Source organism: Salmo salar, chromosome ssa14, assembly GCF_905237065.1.
Source record: "Salmo salar chromosome ssa14, Ssal_v3.1, whole genome shotgun sequence".
In the NCBI taxonomy this organism is placed as follows: Eukaryota; Metazoa; Chordata; class Actinopteri; order Salmoniformes; family Salmonidae; genus Salmo; species Salmo salar.
This window is the reverse complement of record NC_059455.1, coordinates 64,613,762-64,635,599: the sequence shown is the minus strand read 5'-3', so window position 1 is coordinate 64,635,599 and position 21,838 is coordinate 64,613,762. Positions and strand designations below refer to the sequence as shown.

General features: G+C 44.3%; 1 protein-coding gene across 1 annotated transcript in view; it reads left to right on the top strand.

Annotated features, from left to right (window-relative positions):
* LOC106569952 (retinoic acid receptor RXR-beta-A-like) overlaps window positions 1–21,457 on the top strand; it is a 30,008-nt gene extending 8,551 nt beyond the window's left edge. Inside the window, exons 3-13 of the mRNA XM_014141731.2 lie at window positions 223–452; window positions 7,060–7,207; window positions 7,987–8,166; window positions 8,702–8,725; window positions 11,555–11,715; window positions 11,980–12,109; window positions 16,714–16,846; window positions 18,489–18,530; window positions 19,139–19,230; window positions 19,363–19,468; window positions 19,568–21,457. Coding sequence (XP_013997206.2) covers window positions 223–452; window positions 7,060–7,207; window positions 7,987–8,166; window positions 8,702–8,725; window positions 11,555–11,715; window positions 11,980–12,109; window positions 16,714–16,846; window positions 18,489–18,530; window positions 19,139–19,230; window positions 19,363–19,468; window positions 19,568–19,715 — 1,394 coding nt within the window. The 3' untranslated portion in view covers window positions 19,716–21,457. The remainder of the gene's footprint in view (window positions 1–222; window positions 453–7,059; window positions 7,208–7,986; window positions 8,167–8,701; window positions 8,726–11,554; window positions 11,716–11,979; window positions 12,110–16,713; window positions 16,847–18,488; window positions 18,531–19,138; window positions 19,231–19,362; window positions 19,469–19,567) is intronic.
* Window positions 21,458–21,838: the final 381 nt, after the last annotated feature.

The window sequence follows — 21,838 nt, the reverse complement described above, 5'->3', positions numbered from 1 at the left end:
TAGGGTGTTTTCTATCCATATGTAATAAGTATATGCATATTCTAGTTACTGGGTAGGAGTGGTAACCAGATTAAATCGGGTATGTTTTTTATCCAGCCGTGTCAATACTGCCCCCTAGCCCTAACAGGCTAGGGAAACTATCAATAATTATATTTTCTTAAACTTGAGTTGTATGTAGGGTATCATCACTCTCTGCCATGTAATCCCTGTCATTTTCACCAGATTCCCGCAGCCCAGACAGCTCCTCTGTGTCCTCCCCTCCCTCGGGCCAGCGCTCACCCCCCCTGACCCCCACAGCTGCTGCCATGACGTCTCTGCCGCCCTTCACCTTGGCCGTCAACAGCCCCATCAGCAGCATGGGCTCGCCCTTCTCTGTCATCAGCTCCTCTTTGGGGTCGCCATGTTTGCCCGGGACACCCTCGGTGGGCTACGGCCCCATTAGCAGCCCCCAGGTGAGCCCTGAGTTCCAGACAGGTAGCTAGCACTTCTATTCTACCACTCCTCTCCCTCTGCCTTATCTTTCATCCATCACCTCTCAGGGCCATTCAGAGATGGGAAGTTAGCGTTATGGGTCAATAAAAGCTGCTTTACACTAGTGGCCTGTGAGACTTGATAGGCTGCAGTCAACATGTGCGTCTCTGCCAGCATCATCAGCCTCTTTGGTGATTGGTTGAGAAGAATATCACTTGTTGAGAGCACTTTTATGGTAAATTAACCTTGGCTGCTATTTTATGGCCCCCAAAATTTGCTATATACTGTGATTTATTTTGTAGGTTAATGGTGATGGGGGAAAATCGATACAGTTACATATCGGGATATTATGTGTGACGATATATTGTATCGTTTTGGCAATATTGCTATATTATTTGTGCACTAGTTGGCTATACCTGCACCAAAACTCCAGTATTCCATATTTTTGTTTTCAGCACTTTTATTTCCATGACTGATCACAAATCGTATTATCATGGCTCTGTCTTGTCCCTCTGCAGCAGAAATATGCTGAGCAATATGTTTGGAACATTGAATCGCAATAAAATCAAAGTATCTAATTTAAATACGTATAGAATCGTGAGAATCGCAATACATATCGTATCGACAGCTTAGCGTTGTGATAATATCCCTGGCAATTCCCAGCACTGTAGGTCAAGTGAAATTGCGGAGAACTACCAAAGGCTAACTTGAAACAATACATATCTACACTGAACAAAAATATAAACGCAACATGCAACAATTTCAATCAGTCCATTGAAATAAATTCATTATGCCCTAATCTATGGATTTCACATGACTGGGAATACAGATATGGGTCTGTTGGTCACAGATACCTTTAAAAAAGGTAAGGGCGTATATCAGAAAACCAGTCAGTATCTGGTGTGACCACCATTTTAAGTCATGCAGCGTGACATAGATTTGACCTTCGCATAGATTTGATCAGGCTGTTTGTGGCCTGTGGAATGTTGTCCCACTCCTTCAATGGATGTTGCGAAGTTGCAGGATATTGGTGGGAACTGGAACAAGCTGTCGTACATGTCGATCCAAAGCTTCCCAAACATGCTCAATGGGTCTGGTGAGTATGCAGGCCATGGAAAAACTGGGACTTTTTCCGCTTCCAGGAATTGTGTACAGATCCTTGCGACATAGGGCCGTGCATTATCATGCTGAAACATGAGGTGGGCTGGGATTAAAAATAAAATACAAATATAGGACAAAACACACATCACGACAAGAGAGACACCACAACACTACATAAAGAGAGACCTAAGACAACAACAGCATGGCAGCAACACATGACAACATAGCATGGTAGCAACACAACATGGTAGCAGCACAAAACACGGTACAAACATTATTGGGCACAGACAACAGCACAAAGGGCAAGAAGGTAGAGACAACAATTTGACAGTAAAACGCTCATAGAGAGGCGGCGCTCCTAGTGGCCAGGGACTTTAATGCAGGGAAACTTAAATCTGTTTTACCAAATTTCTATCAGCATGTTACTCCACACACAGAGACACATACAAAGCTCTCCCTCGCCCTCCATTTGGCAAATCTGACCATAATTCTATCCTCTTGATTCCTGCTTACAAGCAAAAATTAAAGCAGGAAGCACCAGTGACTCGGTCAATAAAAAAGTGGTCAAATGATGGCATTGAGGAGTACACCACATCAGTCATTGGCTTCATCAATAAGTGCATCGATGACGTCCCCACCACAGTGACTGTACGTACATACTCCAACCAGAAGCCATGACTGTTTGTGGCAACATCCGCACTAAGCTAAAGGCTAGAGCTGCCACTTTCAAGGAGCGGGACTCTAACCCGGAAGCTGATAAGAAATCCCGTTATGCCCTCCGATGTACCATCAAACAGGCAAAGTGTCAATACAGGACTAAGATTGAATCGTACTACACTGGCTCCAACACTCATCGGATGTGGCAGGGCTTGCAAACCATTACAGACTATGAGGAGAAGCACAGCCGAGAGCTGCCCAGTGACACTAGCCTACCAGACGAGCTAAACTACCTCTATGCTAGCTTCGAGGCAAATAGCACTGAAACATGCATGAGAGCTGTTCCGGGCGACTGTGTGATCGTGCTCTCCGCAGCCGATGTGTGTAAGATCTTTAAACAGGTCAACATTCACAAGGCCGCAGGGCCAGACGGATTACCAGGACATGTAATGCAAGCATGCGCTGACCAACTGTCAAGTGTCTTCACTGACATTTTCAACCTCTCCCTGTCCGAGTCTGTAATACCAACATGTTTCAAGCAGACCACCATAGTCCCTGTGCCCAAGAACACTAAGGTAACCTGCCTAAATGACTACCGATCCGTAGCACTCACGTCTGTAGCCATGAAGTGCTTTGAAAGGCTGGTCATGGCTCACATCAACACCATTATCCCATAAACCCTAGACCCACTCCAATTTGCATACCATCCTAACAGCTCCACAGATGATGCAATCTCTATTGCACTCCACACTGCCCTTTCACACCTGGACAAAAGGAACACCTATGTGAGAATGCTATTCATTGACTACAGCTCAGCATTCAACACCATTGTGCCCTCAAAGCTCATCAATAAGCTAAGGACCCTGGGACTAAACACCTCCCTCTGCAACTGGATGCTGGATTTCCTCACGGGCCGCCCCCAAGTGGTGAGGGTAGGTAACCACACATCTGCCACGCTGATCCTCAACACAGGGGCCCCTCAGGGGTGCTTGCTCAGTCCCTTCCTGTACTCCCTGTTCACTCATAACTACATGGCCAGGCACAACTCCAACACCATCATTAAGTTTGCCGATGACACAACAGTGGTAGACCTGATCACCGACAACAACGAGACAGCCAATAGGGAGGAGGTCAGAGACCTGGCCGTGTGGTGCCAGAATAACAACCTATCCCTCAACGTGATCAAGACAAAGAAGATGATTGTGGACTACAGGAAAAGGAGAACCGAGCACGCCCCCATTCTCATCGACGGGGCTGTAGTGGAGCAGGTTGAGAGCTTCAAGCTCCTTGGTGTCCACATCACCAACAAACTAACATGGTCCAAGCACACCAAGACAGTCGTGAAGAGGGCACGACAAAACCTATTCCCCCTCAGGAGACTGAAAAGATTTGGCATAGGTCCTCAGATCCTCAAAATATTCTACAGCTGTACCATCGAGAGCATCCTGACTGGTTGCATCACTGCTTGGTATGGCAACTGCTCAGCCTCCGACCGCAAGGCACTACAGAGGGTAGTGCGTAGAGCCCAGTACATCACTGGGGCCAAGCTTCCTGCCATCCAGGACCTCTACCAGGCGGTGTCAGAGGAAGGCCCTAAAAATGGTAAGACTCCAGCCACCCTAGTCATAGACTGTTTTCTCTGCTACCGCACGGCAAGCGGTACCGGAGCGCCAAGTCGAGGCTTCTAAACAGCTTCTACCTCCAAGCCATAAGACTCCTGAACATCTAATCAAATGGCTACCCAGACTATTTGCATTGCCCCCCCACCCTCTTTTATGCCGCTGCTACTCTCTGTTATTATCTATGCATAGTCACTTTAATAACTCTACCTACATGTACATATTACCTTAATTACCTCGACTAACTGGTGCCCCCGCACATTGACTGTACTGGTACCCCCTGTATATAGTCTCCCTATTGTTATTTTATTGCTGCTCTTTAACTACTTGTTATTTTTATTTGTTATTCTCATTCATATTTTTTAAACTGCATTGTTGGTTAAGGGCTTGTAAGTAAGCATTTCACTGTAAGGTTTTCGATTTGATTTGAACAATACATCACTCGAAGCAGCCACAACTGTCAGTAAGAGTGTCCACGATTGAGTCTTTGAATGAAGAGATGGAGATAAAACTGTCCAGTTTGAGTGTTTGTTGCAGCTCGTTCCAGTCGCTAACTGCAGTGAACTGAAAAGAGGAGCGACCCAGGGATGTGTGTGCTTTGGGGACCTTTAACAGAATGTGACTGGCAGAACAGGTGTTGTATGTGGAGGATGAGGGCTGCAGTAGGCATCTCAGATAGGGGGGAGTGAGGCCTAAGAGGGTTTTACGAATAAGCATCAACCAGTGTGTCTTGCAAAGGGTATATAGAGATTACCAGTGTACAGAGGAGTATAGAGTGCAGTGATGTGTCCTATAAGGAGTATTGGTGGCAAATCTGATGGCCAAATGGTAAAGACCATTTTGCCTCTCGAGAGCACCCTTTCCTGACGATCTAAAAATTATGTCTCCGTAATCTAGCATGGGTATGATGGTCATCTGAATCAGGGATAGTTTGGCAGCTGGGGTGAAAGAGGAGCGATTACGATAGAGGAAACCAAGTCTAGATTTAACCTTTGTTATGTGCTGAGAGAAGGACAGTGTACCGTCTAGCCATACTCCCAAGTACTTGTATGAGGTGACTACCTCAAGCTCTAAACCTTCAGAGGTCACACCTGTGGGAAGAGGAGCATTTTTCTTACCAAACCACATGACCTTTGTTTTGGAGGTGTTCAGAACAAGGTTAGGGGCAAAGAAAGCTTGTTGGACACTAAGATAGCTTTGTTGTAGAGCGTTTAACACAAAATCCAGGGAGGGGCCAGCTGAGTATAAGACTGTATCATCTGCATATAAATGGATGAGAGAGCTTCCTACTGCCAGAGCTATGTTGTTGATGTAAATTGAGAAGAGCGTGGGGCCTAGGATGGAGCCTTGGGGTACACTCTTGGTGACAGGCAGTGGCTGAGACAGCAGATGTTCTGACTTTGTACACTGCACTCTTTGAGAGAGGTAGTTTGCAAACCAGGCCAAAGACCCCTCAGAGACACCAATACTCCTTAGCCAGCCCACAGGAATGGAATGCTCAACCGTATCAAAAGCTTTGGCCAAGTCAATAAAAATAGCAGCACAACATTGCTTAGAATCAAGGGCAATGGTGACACATCCATAACCTGAGCAGAAACCAGATTGCATACCAGAGAGAATACTATAGACATCAAGAAAGACAGTCAGTTGATTATTGACAAGTTTTTCCAATGCTTTTGATAAACAGGGCAAAATAGAAGGTGAGCATTTTATTGTCCCCAGCACAAGGTGCACCTGTGTAATGATCATGCTATTTAATCAGCTTCTTGATTTTCCACACCTGTCAGGTTGATGGATTATCTTGGCAAAGGAGAAATGCTCACTAACAGGGATGTAAACAAATTTGTGCGCAACATTTTAGAGAAATACGTTTTTTGTACGTATGGAGAATTTCTGGAATCTTTTATTTCAGCTCATGAAACATGTGACCAACACTTTACATGTTGCGTTTTATATTTTTGTTCAGTATAGATATTGTAATTCTTAAAAGTCCATGTAACAATTCCGTTTTTCTAGAAGAAAAAGAAACGAGCCGCACACTAGGAGCTCAGATGCAAAAATGTAATATCAATATCAATACAATTCAGTTTGTCTGCAAAATCAACCATGAAACAGCATTATCTGGGTACTTTTTTAACATGTTTCCCTGCTCTTAATTGTTAGATAGAAGTAGGCTATTTGTCTCTCGTTCGTACTCTTTGAACGTGTTCTGACTTTTAAAACCCCCCAAAATATGAAATGATTTCAGTAATGATTCATTTCTGACATTTTAGATGAAGGGTGCCAGTGGATGAATCATTGGTTGCCCTCAAAATCACACATCAAAAGGTCAAACTCTCCCTGTCCTCCTGTGTATGTCTAGAAAATAGAGGACATATTCTGCAATCTTTCAATGAAAGATATACATAAAAAGCATAAATTCACATGCACAAAGTACAGTTTTTAAATCTACTTTGGATGTATGTGCATCTGTGAACATTGCCATTTTTTTTCTTTCCATCTAGGTCCAATATTATTTGTCCAAGGGGCTCACAGTGGCAGCACTGTAGTGAATATCCAAACAAATACCCATACTGTCCATCCCCGAGTGCCTCTCTTTCTCTTTCTTTCCTCCCCTGCATTTACTTTATCCCTTTCTTTCTACTTCATAGATCAATATGTATGCCAGGAATATAGAAGTGAGACACCCACCCCGACCTCTTCTTTTCACTATCTTTTTTGTTTTATTCCCTCTATCTTCTCTCATGTCAGATGGTCCTTCTCAGTGTTATTTTTCCTCCTCTCCCTCCCTGGCTCTTTCGCTGTCATTCTCCTCCCCCCATTTCACTTTTTCCCTCTGATTCTGCTTAAGCTGGTGTTGGTGAGAAGTGCTCTGTAATCTCTACTGCATTGTGGGCGAGGGAGGCGAGGCCCAGATGCTCCTGTCTCAGCCGATGATGCCTGGGTGTGCGAACGGGAAATTGAATGTTGCTTTAATAATGATCAATCAGCCCACTCAAAGAGAGAACTGGCAGTATGTATGTCATTGTTAAATGCATGAAGGTAAATTGTTTTTTTATGACAACTGCATCGATGGCTCCAAGTAATCGAACTAATGACTGACGTGCTGTCAGTACCTCACACATAAGTGACTTTTCCTCCTACCCCCTTCAATTCAGTAGTTCCCCTCTCACTCCTGCCCCTATCCTCCCCCCTTTCTCTCGGCCTCCAGATCAACTCCACAGTGTCCATGTCGGGACTGCACGCGGTCAGCAGCTCGGACGACGTGAAGCCTCCGTTCGGGCTGGGGGGCCACAGCCCAGGGGGCCCCATGCTCTCCCAGAAGCGCCTGTGTGCCATCTGCGGCGACCGCTCCTCCGGTGAGTCCCAAATCGGCCCCTAGACCCTATGCACTTGTGGTGGAGATCAGAGAGAAATTGAATGGTGTAAGAAATATGGCAGAAATCCCACCCAGCCTGTGAGAAGACAAGTTGAACGATTTACTCTTCGATCTTTAGGACAGGCTGGGGTGGGATTTTGATTTGGGATTGAGGGTTTGTGTCAGAGAGAGACGCACTTGTGGTGCGATATGCTTTGTTTATTAAAGGATTGTTCTGCCCAAAATTTGACAGGCGTTGAATGAAAGTTAGTTAGGTGGTGTCGATTTTCTTTTCCCATGAATTTGGGATTGACACCCACAGATTTCTGCTGTGCATAGTGGGATCTACACAACAGATGGCATTGGCTACATGGACTTATACCACTTGAGGTATGGAAACATCAGATAACCCTTGATTTTGGGGTGAACTACTCCTTTCCTCTTCATAGAACATTTTTTAAAAGCTGCATAAAATAAAAAACCCAGCAGGGAATAGTTTTTCATCTCTCTCTTGTCCGTGCGAAGCATTTACTCAGTTTATTTACGAGCTCAGTTTCTACTAAAACGGTCTGAAACACTTAATGTACTTTCATTACCATCACACCTGAAGAACTATGTGCTGCAGGCATTGCACCTGAATTATTGAAAGTGGTTTGTTACTGAAATTACCTTCCCTCCTTTTTCTATCCCCCCTCTTCCCTCTCTTTCTGTCTTGTCTTTTTTACATTCCTCTCTCTTGTCTTTCTCTCTTCCTCTTTGTTTCTCTCTCTCTCTCTATAGGTAAGCACTACGGAGTGTACAGCTGCGAGGGCTGCAAGGGTTTCTTCAAGCGCACGGTGCGCAAGGACCTGAGCTACACCTGCCGGGACAACAAGGACTGCCTGGTGGACAAGCGCCAGCGCAACCGCTGCCAGTACTGTCGCTACCAGAAGTGCCTGGCCTGTGGCATGAAGAGGGAAGGTAAGGGGGGAGCCTAGCAGTCTGCTGGCCTCAACTCGCATTCAATATATCTTATTAAAGGGCAACACTATCACCAGGAAGGGTAAAGGCTTGACATGGAGGGAGAGCTAGGATCTGGGTCTGACTTGCTACAGTAAGAAAGTAGAACGAAGATTGATGGGACACCTTGTGTGTAGTCAGGTGTACCCTAACCGGAAAACCTCTACTCACCAACCGTCTTGCTGAAATAACGTTGACATTGTTGATAAAAAGATTGTATAGCCTACTTGCTATGAAACTGTTTCAAATATCTGTTTTAAATCCACTGAAATAATTTATGTATAATAAAGATGTCTAAGAGCCATTAAGATTTTATTAGAATATTGTAATATACATTTCTAAGCGGAGAGTATTGATTGTACTCAAAGGGGATGGAAAGAGCGAGAAAAGGAGGTGGAGAGAGGGGGATGGAGAGCCTTGTAAACACTAACCCCTGTCCCCCTCTCTCCCCTCTTGTTTCCTCTCATTTTCTCTCTCACTCTCCCTTCTTCTGTAGTGGTCCAAGATGAACGACAGAGATGTAAGGAGAAAAGAGGGAGGGAAGGAGTGATGGGGAGTGTGTGAGAAACAATATTTTATGTTGTTTTGTTGTGATGGCCCATTTCTGTGTGAGGTACATTGCAGAATGTATTGGTATGAAACAGGGGTCTGAAACTCCAATTATCAGACGCAAAGTAAGTCTTACGGCCCTGCTACACTATAGCCATCGGGCGTCCGGCATTGCCGTCAGCCGTTGAGGAAATGGTTCCTTTTAAATCAATGAAAGCTGCTTCACTGCCCGTGTAGCACTCACGTTGCATCACATCCAATGTCAGCGTCCAAGCTCAAGAATCGCAGAGGTTCAATACTTGACGCGCGCTTTCATTCTATCTTGTGATTTGGAATAATGAGAAATAAAGTTGATTTTGGTTGCATATGGCCTCGACTATACCACACTGGTCATTGTACAAAGATTTATGAAGTCAAGAAGCTAATAAACTCAGCAAAAAAAGCAACGTCCCTTTTTCAGCACCATGTCTTTCAAAGATAATTCGTAAAAATGCAATTAACTTCACAGATCTTCATTGTAAAGGGTTTAAACACTTTCCCATGCTTGTTCAATGAACCATAAACCTGTGGAACGGTCGTTAAGACACTAACAGCTTACAGACGGTAGGCAATTAAGGTCACAGTTATGAAAACTTAGGACACTAAAGACGCCTTTCTACTGACTCTAAACACCAAAAGTAAGATGCCCAGGGTCCCTGCTCATCTGTGTGAACGTGCCTTAGGCATGCTGCAAGGAGGCATGAGGACTGCAGATGTGGCCAGGGCAATAAATTGCAATGTCCGTACTGTGAGAAGCCTAAGACAGCGCTACAGGGAGACAGGACGGACCGCTGATCGTCCTGGCAGTGGCAGACCACGTGTAACAACACCTGCACAGGATCGGTACATCCGAACATCACACCAGCGGGACAGGTACAGGATGGCAACAACTGCCCGAGTTACATCAGGAACGCACAATCCCTCCATCAGTGCTCAGACTGTCCGCAATAGGCTGAGAGAGGCTGGACTGAGGGCTTGTAGGCCTGTTGTAAGGCAGGTCCTCACCAGACATCACCGGCAACAACGTCGCCTATGGGCACAAACCCACCGTCGCTGGACCAGACAGGACTGGCAAAAAGTGCTCTTCACTGACGAGTCGCTGTTTTGTCTCACCAGGGGTGATGGTCGGATTTGCGTTTATCGTTGAAGGAATGAGAGTTACACCGAGGCCTGAACTCTGGAGCAGAATCGATTTGGAGGTGGTGGGTCCGTCATGGTCTGGGGCGGTGTGTCACAGCATCATCGGACTGAGCTTGTTGTCACTGCAGGCAATCTCAACGCTGTGCGTTACAGGGAAGACATCCTCCTCCCTCATGTGGTACCTTTCATGCAGGCTCATCCTGACATGGCCCTCCAGCATGACAATGCCACCAGTCATACTGCTCGTTCTGTGCATGATTTCCTACAAGACAGGAATGTCAGTGTTCTGCCATGGCCAGCGAAGAGCCCGGATCTCAATCCCATTGAGCACGTCTGGGACCTGTTGGATCGGAGGGTGAGGGCTAGGGCCATTCCCCCCAGAAATGTCCGGGTACTTGGTGGAAGAGTGGGGTGACATCTCACAGCTAGAACTGGCAAATCTGGTGCAGTCCATGAGGATGAGATGCACTGCAATGCTTAAAACAGCTGGTGGCCACACCAGATACTGACTGTTGATTTTGACCCCCCCCCCCCCCTTTGTTCAGGGACACATTATTCTATTTCTGTTAGTCACATGTCTGTGGAACTTGTTCAGTTTATGTCTCAGTTGTTGAATCTTGTTATGTTCATACAAATATTTACACATGTTAAGTTTGCTGAAAATAAACGCAGTAGACAGTGATTTCTTTTTTTGCTGAGTTTAGCTAGCTAGCTACATTGACCAGCAAGGTTCACAAGTTAAACAAAAGCAACTTGTGTAATTACACAATAATTTAGTACAACCACTAGCAACGATGTGCTTGTAGCAGGAAAAACATCACATTGACACAATGCTAATGGCAACGCAGCGCGACGCTTCTAGTGGGGCAGAAGTGTTAGTGTTGTCAGTATCACTGACATTGTGGATAATCGTATTGCAATCATGTATTACTGTGGTGTCAGGGTCTGATTAACATATTTCCCTGCATTCTCTGATAGTGGTGCACCGATGATTGGTATTGTTGTGCCAGTTTATGTGGTCTGGGGTGACTCCAAGGATATATAACCTGTAATGTGCCATAGGAAGAAACCTTATTGTGGGTTGATTGTAATAGGAAAATCCTCTTGAGGGCTGATGGGAATCAGATATCAGTCTTGGGGCCACAAGAAAGCAGCTTGCGAGCCTGATGTGGCCCCTAGGCCTTGAGTTTGAGACCCCTGGGGTGAAAGGTAAAGAAAGCATTGTTGTTTGAACTAACCGGGAAATGTACATATCTGTGTATCTCGCTCTCTCTTTTTCACTACCTGTTATTCTTCACTCTGCTTTACTTACAATCCTCTCTTTCTCTACTTTTTTCTTGGTCTCTTTATTTTTTCCCTATTTCTCCTCCCTTTTTTATTTCACCTCCCTTATCTCACCTTTCTCTTTTTTCTTCACTTTGCTTCCCGTTTGCTCTCTCCCCCTCTCTCCTTCACTGCCTTTTCCTGCCCTTTCTTTCTCTTTTCACCATCTGTCCTACTCCCTCCCTTTCTTTCCCCTCTCACCCTCCCTCCCCTCCTGTGCCTCTCTCCTTCTCGCTCCACCAACTCTCTTCCCCTCCTTTCCCCTCTCCTTCCCTCGGCCCTTCCTGTGCCCCTGTAGCCGTGCAGGAAGAGCGCCAGAGGAACAAGGAGCGGGAGAGTGAGGCGGAGTCGACCAGCGCCGTCAACGAGGAGATGCCCGTGGAAAAGATCCTGGAGGCCGAGATGGCCATAGAGCAGAAGACAGAGGTGCATGCCGACGGGAGCTCTGAGGGCAGCTCGGTAAATATGTGTGTGTGTGTTTCTGTGTGTGACCCACCATCTGGCCCTGCGATGCACACATACCAATTTCTCTTACTTCGTTCCTCACACTGTCTATTATTATTTCTAGACATGGGATTGTGCGACTGCACCAACAATTTGTTGTGATACAGTAGATTCTGAGACCACAGACCCACTTTAAAAAAAATGTGATCCAAAGGCCTCTAGTCTCTATTTTGTACCCTATGTTGAAGCCAGTCTCTCTCCCTCTGTTTCTCTCTCCAGCCCAACGACCCGGTCACCAACATTTGCCAGGCTGCAGACAAGCAGCTGTTTACCCTGGTGGAGTGGGCCAAGAGGGTCCCCCACTTCTCTGAGCTGGCCATGGACGACCAGGTCATCCTGCTACGTGCCGGTACGTTCAAAAAGCCTTCGCCTTTCATGTTCATTGCCACCAAATGGAAGAAAGCAAACTGAAGCAGGGAGGAATACCTGGACATATCCAATAAAATGTTTGTTTTCCATTTAAAACGTTTATTTCATGCACCCTAATGAGCACACCCCTGCGCAGCTTTGACCTCATTAAATCACAGCCGTACACAGCCCTACATGGATAGGCTGATAACCCTGTCTCTCTCCTCGTGGACTATCTTTTATAATACAGTACCCACACATTTTGACCAGATACAATGCTATTTTACAGTAAACAAATTGACAACAGACTTTCAGCACACTTATAGGGAAGGACGGCACATGCACGGCACTTACACAAATGACTGATGATTGGCTGAGAGAAATTGATGCTGAAAAAGTTGTGGGAGCTATTTTGCTAGACTTCAGTGCAGCTTTTGACATTATTGATCATAGTCTGCTGCTGGATAAACGTATGTGTTATGGCTTTACACCTCCTGCTATATTGTGGATAAAGAGTTACCTGTCTAACAGAACAGAGGGTGCTCTTTAATGGAAGCTTCTCCAACATAATCCAGGCAGAGTCAGGAATTCCCCATGGCAGCTGTCTAGGCCCCTTACTAGCCTTGAGTAAGGTTAGTGTCTATGTAGGTCAAAACATGTTGATGCAACAGTAGCTAAGATGGGGAGAAGTCTGTCCATGATAAAGCACTGCTCTGCCTTCTTAACAACACTATAAACAAGGCAGGTCCTCAGAGTTGTAGACTCTGAAGTCACATGACTTGGACTCGAGTCTGATTTGATGACTTGAGACTCAACTTGATAGAAAATAAAATAACTTGAGACTTGACTTGGATCCTCAAGACTCGGGACTCAACTTTGACTGATGACTTGATATTATCTGGCCAGGTTTTGTAATGTTTTGTCACTCATTTTGTGGCACAGAGTCTCCGTGGATTACTCACGCAGCCAGAGACAGTAGCCGCATCGCCCTTGTAAAAAAAACATGTAAGTTGCAACAGATTGTTTAGTGAAACGCAAACTCTGCACTCTGATTACACCAGCATACTGTCAATCAACACAGGTTGGATGAGCTGGCGAGCAGATTGCTGATTTGCTGTACAGCTATAGGATCGGTGCAGCGCAAACGTCAAATTATAGGGAGCTCTATAATAAATAAATATGCAACTTCAAAAATGTTTTTCCATCAATAACATTAACTGTTTACTTTGCAAGCTCCCCAGCAATGGGGCAACAATTACTGGCATAGGTGTCATGGGCGTCGTAAGGATTGGACCAAGGCACAGCGGATATAGTGCTCATCTTCTTCAATTTATTTAAAGATAACACTTAAACAAAATAAACAAAACGACGAAACAGTTCCATAAGGCACACAGGCTATACAGAAAATAACCACCCACAAAGCACAAGTGAAACAAACACAACTAAATATGGCCTCCAATTAGAGACAACGACAATCCGCTGCCTCTAATTGGAGGTCATTCCCAAAAACTCAACATAGAAATAGAAAACTAGATATAAACATAGAAATAGAGAACATAGAACCTAAACCCAAAAACACCGAAACACACAAAACAAACACCCCCTGCCACGCCCTGACCAATCTACAATGACAAATAACCCCTTTTACTGGTCAGGACGTGACAATAGGCCTTTTGGTCTTTTAGTATGTGGGCCTAGCAATTGCTTTAAATTGATCATTTACTTATGAAGCATGCATTTGGAATTTGATGTTAAAATGAATTATTACTGTGGCGAAGACTCTTCACTTGCACAGAGTGCCTTTTCTCTTGTTGAAATGTTTCCTGTTGCTTTCACACTTTTAAATGCATAGGCCCTATGTGGTAAATGTACAGTGCCTTCGGAAAGAATTCAGACCCCTGGACTTTTAACACATTTTGTTACATTACGGCCTTTTTTTAAATGGCCCTCATCAATTTACACACAATACCCCATAATGTCAAAGAGAAAACATATATATTTTTTTTTTTGCTAAAAATTTAAAAAAATAAAAATAAACGGAAATATTACATTTACATGAGTATTCAGAGCCTTTACTCAGTACTTTGTTGAAGGACCTTTGGCAGTGATTACAGCCTCAAGTCTTCTTGGGTATGATGCTACAAGCTTGGCACACCTGTATTTGGGGAGTTTCTCCCATTCTTCTCTGCAGATCCTCTTAAGCTCTGTAAGGTTGGATGGGAAGCGTTGCTGTTCAGTTATTTTCAGGTCTCTCCAAAGATGTTCGATCGGGTTCAAGTCCGGCTCTGGCTGGGCCACTCAAGGACATTCAGAGACTTGTCCCGAAGCCACTCCTGCATTGTCTTGGCTGTGTGCTTAGGGTCGTTGTCCTGTTGGCAGGTGAACCTTCGTGCCCAGTCTGAGGTCCTGAGCGCTCTGGAGCAGGTTTTCATCAAGGATCTCTCTGTACTTTACTCCGTTCATCTTTCCCTCAATCCTGACTAGTCTCCCAGTCCCTGCCGCTGAGAAACCTCCACACAGCATGATACTGTCACCACCATGCTTCCCGATTGCTCAGTTTGGCCGGGCTGTCAGTTCTAGGAAGAGTCTTGGTGGTTCCAAACTTCTTCCATTTAAGAATGATTGAGGCCGCTGTGTATTTGGGGACCTTCAATGCAGTAGACATTTTTTGGTACCCTTCCCCAGATCTGTGACCCAACACTATCCTGTCTCGGAGTTCTACGGACAATTCTTTTGACCTCATCCCTTGGTTTTTAATCTGACATGCACTGTCAACTGTGGGATCTTATATAGACAGGCGTGTGCCTTTCCAAATCATGTCCAATCATTTGAATTTACCACAGGTGGACTCCAGTCAAGTTGTAGAAACATCTCAAGGATGATAAATGGAAACAGGATGCACATGAGCTCAATTTCGAGTCTCATAGCAAAGGGTCTGAATACTTATGTAAATCAGGTATTTTTTTTATTTTTATAAAAACTTGTTTTCGCTTTGTCATTATGGGGTATTGTGTGTAGATTGCTGAGTTTTTATTTTTTATTTAATCCATTTTAGAATAAGGCTGTAACGTTTCAAAATGTGGAAAAAGTCTGAATACTTTTCGAAGGCACTGTATATTCCATTTAATAGTAAAGTCATTAATAGCGTTTCATCATTCCATCCCGTACCGTTTATTGCAACACGTAGACATTTCCGTTTCATGTTTGATAGGCCTACAACACATTTTCATTTAGCCAACCATTTCTTACCCTGCTCTGAGTAGGCAGTGCACTTTATAGTGCGCATGAACGTTCGCAAGACTCATGAGGTAGAAGTTCTGTTTGTTTAATTAAATATATGGTTTCCTTTGTTCATATTTTCCGGTTTATGTCAGAGTTCTGTGTGTCTGTGTCCTATATTTCTGTCATTTCTGTTGTGCGTAATTGGAGCGGGCGCGCCTCAGTGCTCATAGAACACTTTGGAGTTGAATAAGAGAAAATGATTGTTCCATGTATGCGTGGGTTTGAAATTATTATTATTATTAAATCTGATTAAGACAAATGTAACAATTGATGTGAAAAATGTCCTTTTACATTGTAGAATCAGTTGATTTGTTGTAATTGCCAGTTGGGTAATTATATGGTCCTGGGGGCCAAGTTCGTATATAATGTAGGCCTACCTGTTTGAGCTCCTGTTAGACAGATTCCATGTGGTTTCTCCAGGAGAGGCTGCACAGTCTTGCCCTCTACCTGTGTCTGTTAAGATAGAGCCAGTTAAGCCTGATACACGGGCCAAGGCTATTTCTTTTGGGCTATTGCCCGTGTATATTTGGTAAATCTACTTGTATATTTGGTATGAAATGGCGCTTTCACCATTGGATCATCAAGACCTGTAAATAAATCTACACTCTGAGCAGTCAACCTGCCTTGCCTTCTACTGATTTCATGCCTGCTACAAGTTCCCTATTTTACAAGTACATAGTCAAAATGTGTTGTAGACAAAATAATGAAAATGGCTGTCTGGTAGCCTCAATAAATAGACAAAGTTGTTGCTTGTATATATGTATTTTTTACTTGACTTGAAAAACGTGACTCAACTTGATTTGCTCTTAGAATGCACGACTTGGACTTGACTCGAGTCTTGACTTGAGACTCGCACCTTGTGACTTGAGACTCAGGCCTTGTGACTTGAGACTCGGACCTTGTGACTTGAGACTCGCACCTTGTGACTTGAGACTCAGGCCTTGTGACTTGAGACTCGAACCTTGTGACTTGAGACTCAGGCCTTGTGACTTGAGACTCGAACCTTGTGACTTGAGACTCAAACCATGTGACTTGAGACTTGCTCGGGACTCGAATGATAGTGACTTGGTCCCAACTCTGCAGGTCCTACGGGCCCTGGTTTTGTCGCACATGGACTTACTGTCCAGTCGTGGGGTCAGGTGCCACAAAGAGGGACTTAGGAAAAGTGTTATGAAGTGCAATGTCATGTAATATTTTGAATTGTTTATAACTGCCTTGATGTTGCTGGACCCCAGGAAGAGTAGCTGCTGCCAAGGCAGCAGCTTATGGGGATCCTTAATAAATACAAATACATGGATAACCCGGTCTGTCTCTTCTCTCCAGGTTGGAACGAGCTGCTGATTGCCTCCTTCTCTCACCGCTCCATCAGCGTGAAAGATGGCATCCTACTGGCCACCGGCCTGCATGTGCACAGGAACAGCGCCCACAGCGCTGGCGTGGGAGTCATCTTCGACAGGTAACAGGCACACACACACACGTGCGTTGGACCTCAGTGAAGCACATAGAAGCAACCTTTTGCATGTTAATTTTCAAAGAGAAGGTCATAAACTTCAGGGAGAAAGATTGAAAAAAAGTGCCTCTGAATGATTAAAGCGTTCTTCATTGGTTTAAACAATAAATGTCTAGTGTTTTTGTAATGGCCGTTTGTTTTATTTGATCATACACGCCGTCATATATACACTTTCTGTCATAGTCATCCGTTGAAGCATTGAAATGGTGGCCAATTATGCCTGTTGCAGTTTACTGTTCATTAAATGTCCGTTTCTCTTTGGAGTCCAGATGATTTGTTGAAATGAGCTGAATCATTTTCCTGACTGAAGGGAGAATGGAGAACTTTGCACTTTTTTTCCCAGGGTTCTGCTGGCTGCGTGTCTGGCTCTGACTTGCTGAGCCTTTACTGCTTAGTCTGCCTCTAGAATGACACAGCGTGCCAGGACGCTGGCGACTAATGCTTCATGTAGACGTCGCCCTTGATTTCACTAGGATAACCCCCTCCACCCCACCCCAATCACAGCCACACATTCATCTATTCTGTTTTACATTGGCAGATGTCAGTATTTTATTCAGTAGCATGGCACCTGTCTTGAGTAAAATCCTGCGCTCATCGCAGCTCTCAAAGAACAGGCGTGCCCACCCCAACTCAGTAGGGTCGCCACATCACATGGTGTGAATTCATTGTTTATTACACAGTAACTACATTTTTATGAATAGTTCATAAGCTGCAAGACTCCCAATTCCCACAGGAATTTAAGCATATCTTGGATTAACCGGTTGCAGGCTTTTGTTTCAGATTCATCGCAATCTAGACATCCTTGTGGTCCAGTGAATGGTTTTTTGATTTATTTTTTGACATTTCTCAATTCTCATGTTTTTATCCTCACTTCTCTTTTTTTTGTTTGATTCATACAATATTATTTTCTTTGCATTCTTTTATGATTTATGCCAAATGGGTTGAATGAACATGATTAAACTGCCCTGATCATATTACTGCATTGTTCCTTTGATGCCTATTTATCACGCTCCTCTATTTTCCTATTCTCCTGCTCCACTGTCATTGGCTCATGCATAATACACATAACCCTTTTTGTGCTGATTTGGATAAACCAGTTACATTTAGAATTTTTTTCATTATGCGTACTTACCCAGGAAGTTGTATATGATAATTATCGAATTATCAATGAAGTATGCCTAAAACACTACAGTAGTTCAGTTAAGCAGAGGTCTTGGTTAATACTGCATAGAACTTTTTACTTTTTCTCCTCTTGATCGTGTTTCTGCCCAAACGTCTCTGATCTATTTGTTGCTGTGTTACATTGTCATATCTTTGTATTTTTGTCATTCCTCAAGCTTTACTTCCTGTAGTTTTGGTGCTTTACTTCCTGTAGTTTTAGTGCTATCTAAAAACCTTTTCATCAGGTCAAGTCTCCATCAACAAGAGCCTGTAGCCTGTTACTCCCAGAAGTGGAACTGGGCACCAAAATGCACTGCAGAGTCTAACTTACCTGTTCCTCTGGGCCCAAACCAACGCGGGGGGACAATGTAATAACAATGTAACTGTGTAATAACATTGTAATAACACATTGTAATTGCATACACAGGGAGAGTGCGCACAATGCAGAGGTTGGGGCCATATTTGACAGGTAATGACATCACTACACACCCACCTTCCCCTATCAACAACGAACAAAACAAATAACGCCACCCCCCCAAAAACAATCTTGGCCCAGTTGTTGAGAATGAACAAATCTGGCAAAGAAAGTGCTGTAATATGCCCAGGTATAAAAGCGGGTCGTGTGTATCTTGTCTGCACGTGTTTCAGTGAGTGTTGTGTTCTGTTTCTCCTCTTTTCTGTCGGACATTAGGCTCGACTGGTCGCTGGCGCAGTGTCGACAAAACACAGGCTGCTTACTTTCCTCCCTTTGTGTTCTTTCTGTCCTTATTGAATTATTACATTACCCAACATTATTGCGATGTGCCGTAGTCTATAAATACGTGGTGGTTTGGGCTATTGCTTTGTTGCAATTTCTATAATTTATAAGGTTATGTGTAGATTGTGTGTAAAGTGTAAATACAAAGTGTAAAGAGGATGTTAGACTTGTATCCCAGCCCCCCTGCCCTTGTTAATTTCTCTATTTAACTGCTGCATCGTTGAGTGGAACTGTGGTGAACCCTAGAGAAGATGCTAACCCATCTCCTCCCACTCTCTCGTCCCTCTGTCACACCTCCTTCTCCTCGACCCCGGTTGTAGAGTTCTCACTGAGCTGGTCAGTAAGATGAGAGACATGCAGATGGACAAGACCGAGCTCGGGTGCCTCCGAGCCATCATCCTCTTCAACCCAGGTAATGATATCCGCTCAAATAATGATTTGAGACAAGATAAGCCATTTCATCCCAAATATAGCATGATGTCAGGAAGAGTCACACGTTAATTCATCTCAGTGCTATAATGCCGGTGTTTGTTCCTGCGTTCAGATGCCAAGGGCCTTTCCAGCTCCAGTGAAGTGGAATTGCTGAGGGAGAAGGTGTACGCATCGCTGGAGTCCTATTGTAAACATAGATACCCCGACCAGCAGGGCAGGTACAAGAGAAACACACAGACATACTATAGCACTTATCCACACAATACTCCCACGTTACCGCCATGATTGACCTCACTCGTTCTCCCCCATCGCCCCAGGTTCGCTAAGCTCCTCCTCCGGCTGCCAGCTCTACGCTCCATTGGCCTGAAGTGCCTGGAGCACCTGTTCTTCTTCAAGCTGATTGGCGACACCCCTATCGACACGTTCCTCATGGAGATGCTGGAGGCGCCCCACCAGCTGACCTAGGAACCAGGTTCTGCTCTGGTCCATCAGGGGTTCTAGTTCTGGCACCCTGGTACTGGGACTTCACCATGTCTGCTGGTTTTGACGTCCCGCTCACACAAACCCCACCACCCCTTCTTCACTCATTACATCCCCCCAAGCTGATACAGCTCCAAAAGACCATATGCTGTCAAAAACAAACACTTCTTCCAGAAACACATACTTTTTCACAGTAGGGGTTAAGACACATGGATATATCTCATTTTTAACCACATATACAAGTTTTATCATGAGTTAGCCTTCAGTTTGTAGCCTTCAGCTTTGAGTGTAAATGCTTCTGCGATATCCGGTAGACCTCTCTGCTTCTTGTGGGATTCGTAGGTTATTCAGATACATTGCTGTACGCATAGATATGACGAGTGGCTTACTCTGTCTTTGGTTTTACTCTTGGGTTTACCCCAAACCTGCCATAATCAGGTGCGTAATATTTCAATCAAGTCTCCCAACTTTTCCAGCTTCTATTGGTCGGGACACAACCAACGGAGGCAGACGCGCCCCTCTCAGTTCACCAATCTGAATGTGATTTGAATACTATGCTTTATTCACGCTGAAATGCGCTGAATTTGTTTTGAAGTACTGTACTCATAAAATGAGACCTTTTTTAAGGCATTGAAATCCAAGGAGGGGGCACTTTGATTGGCCCTTCTTAAAGCTCACACCAGGCTTTCAAAGAAAGAAAGTGACTTATAGGATGTTTTCTTTTGTTTCATTGTGGCGTTTGGTCTTCAAGTCCAAACAAGGGCCATTGGGCACAGAAAGTGCAACCTTGTTCAAGAGCACTGCGTTCATTGGTGCTGTTGTAGATCTTTCTTTTGTTTCATACCCTATCCTTGCTAATGGTCATTTTTGCACTCTGTGAAACGTTACTGTGTAAGTAAACATTTAGCAGAAACCCTTCTGCCCATCTTTAAGAAACTGGGGGCGACCACAACACACACGTCATCGAACGAACCTCTCCCCATCTTTCATCATATGTCTTCATAAGAACCAATATGTTAATTGGGTGCTTTGTTCTGTGAAATGGCCGTCCGTTCTAAAAAAAGCCAGGATATCATTGGATATCTTGTTCTATCGGCCTACAATACCCCTACAAACCCCCCTTCTGAATCCTCCGCTTGTTTCATTCAGTGCTTGCAGCCTCTTTCCGTTAACTTTTTACAATCTGTAAATAACATGACACATCTACTACTTCACTAGAGTACGATTGGGTAATCCCAATCTATGCATACAGTAGGGAAGACACAGGCGTTAGCGAGCATATTAATACCCACACACAACAAAAAGTATGCACCGATAGCACAAGCTACAGTATGAACAGCTATTTTACACATTCAACTTGATCTGTAAAAAAACTTTAAGGGTTTTACCAATAGACTGGATTTTAAGCTTGAAAAACCCACCTAATTGTCACTGACTAGTAGGTTGCTAGTAGTTGTACTAGTAGTCGTACTAGTAGTCGTACTAGTAGTCGTACTAGTAGTTGTACTAGTAGTTGTGATGCTATTCTTTCGGGTCACTGTCGGCAGTGTCACGGGCAGGGCGATAGACCCCGCCCCCTTAGGCTGACCAGCCTCAGACGATACTTCCTGTTTAGCGTGGAGCTGATCGGCAGGCTTCAGCGGATGTAATGTGTGGTCTGCTTACACAAAGCTATGCACCGGGGGCTGATTCAGCTCCCCATAACAGAAATGGATGTCAACACATAAGATACAAACTATTAACAGAAATATAAAAAGAGCATCATTACACACAACGTAAGCAATATCGGTGGATGCATAAAGAATGAGACCATATACAGTGGCTTGCAAAAGTATTCACCCCCCTTGGCATTTTTCCTATTTTGTTGCCTTACAACCTGGAATTAAAATTGATTTTTGGGGGGTTTGCATCATTTTATTTACACAACATGCCTACCACTTTGAATATGCAAAATATTTTTTCTAGTGAAACAAACAAGAAATAAGACAAAAATACAGAAAGCTTGAGCGTGCATAACTATTCACCCCCCCAAAGTCAATACTTTGTAAAGCCACCTTTTGCAGCAATTACAGCTGCAAGTCTCTTGGGGTATGTCTCTAAGCTTGGCA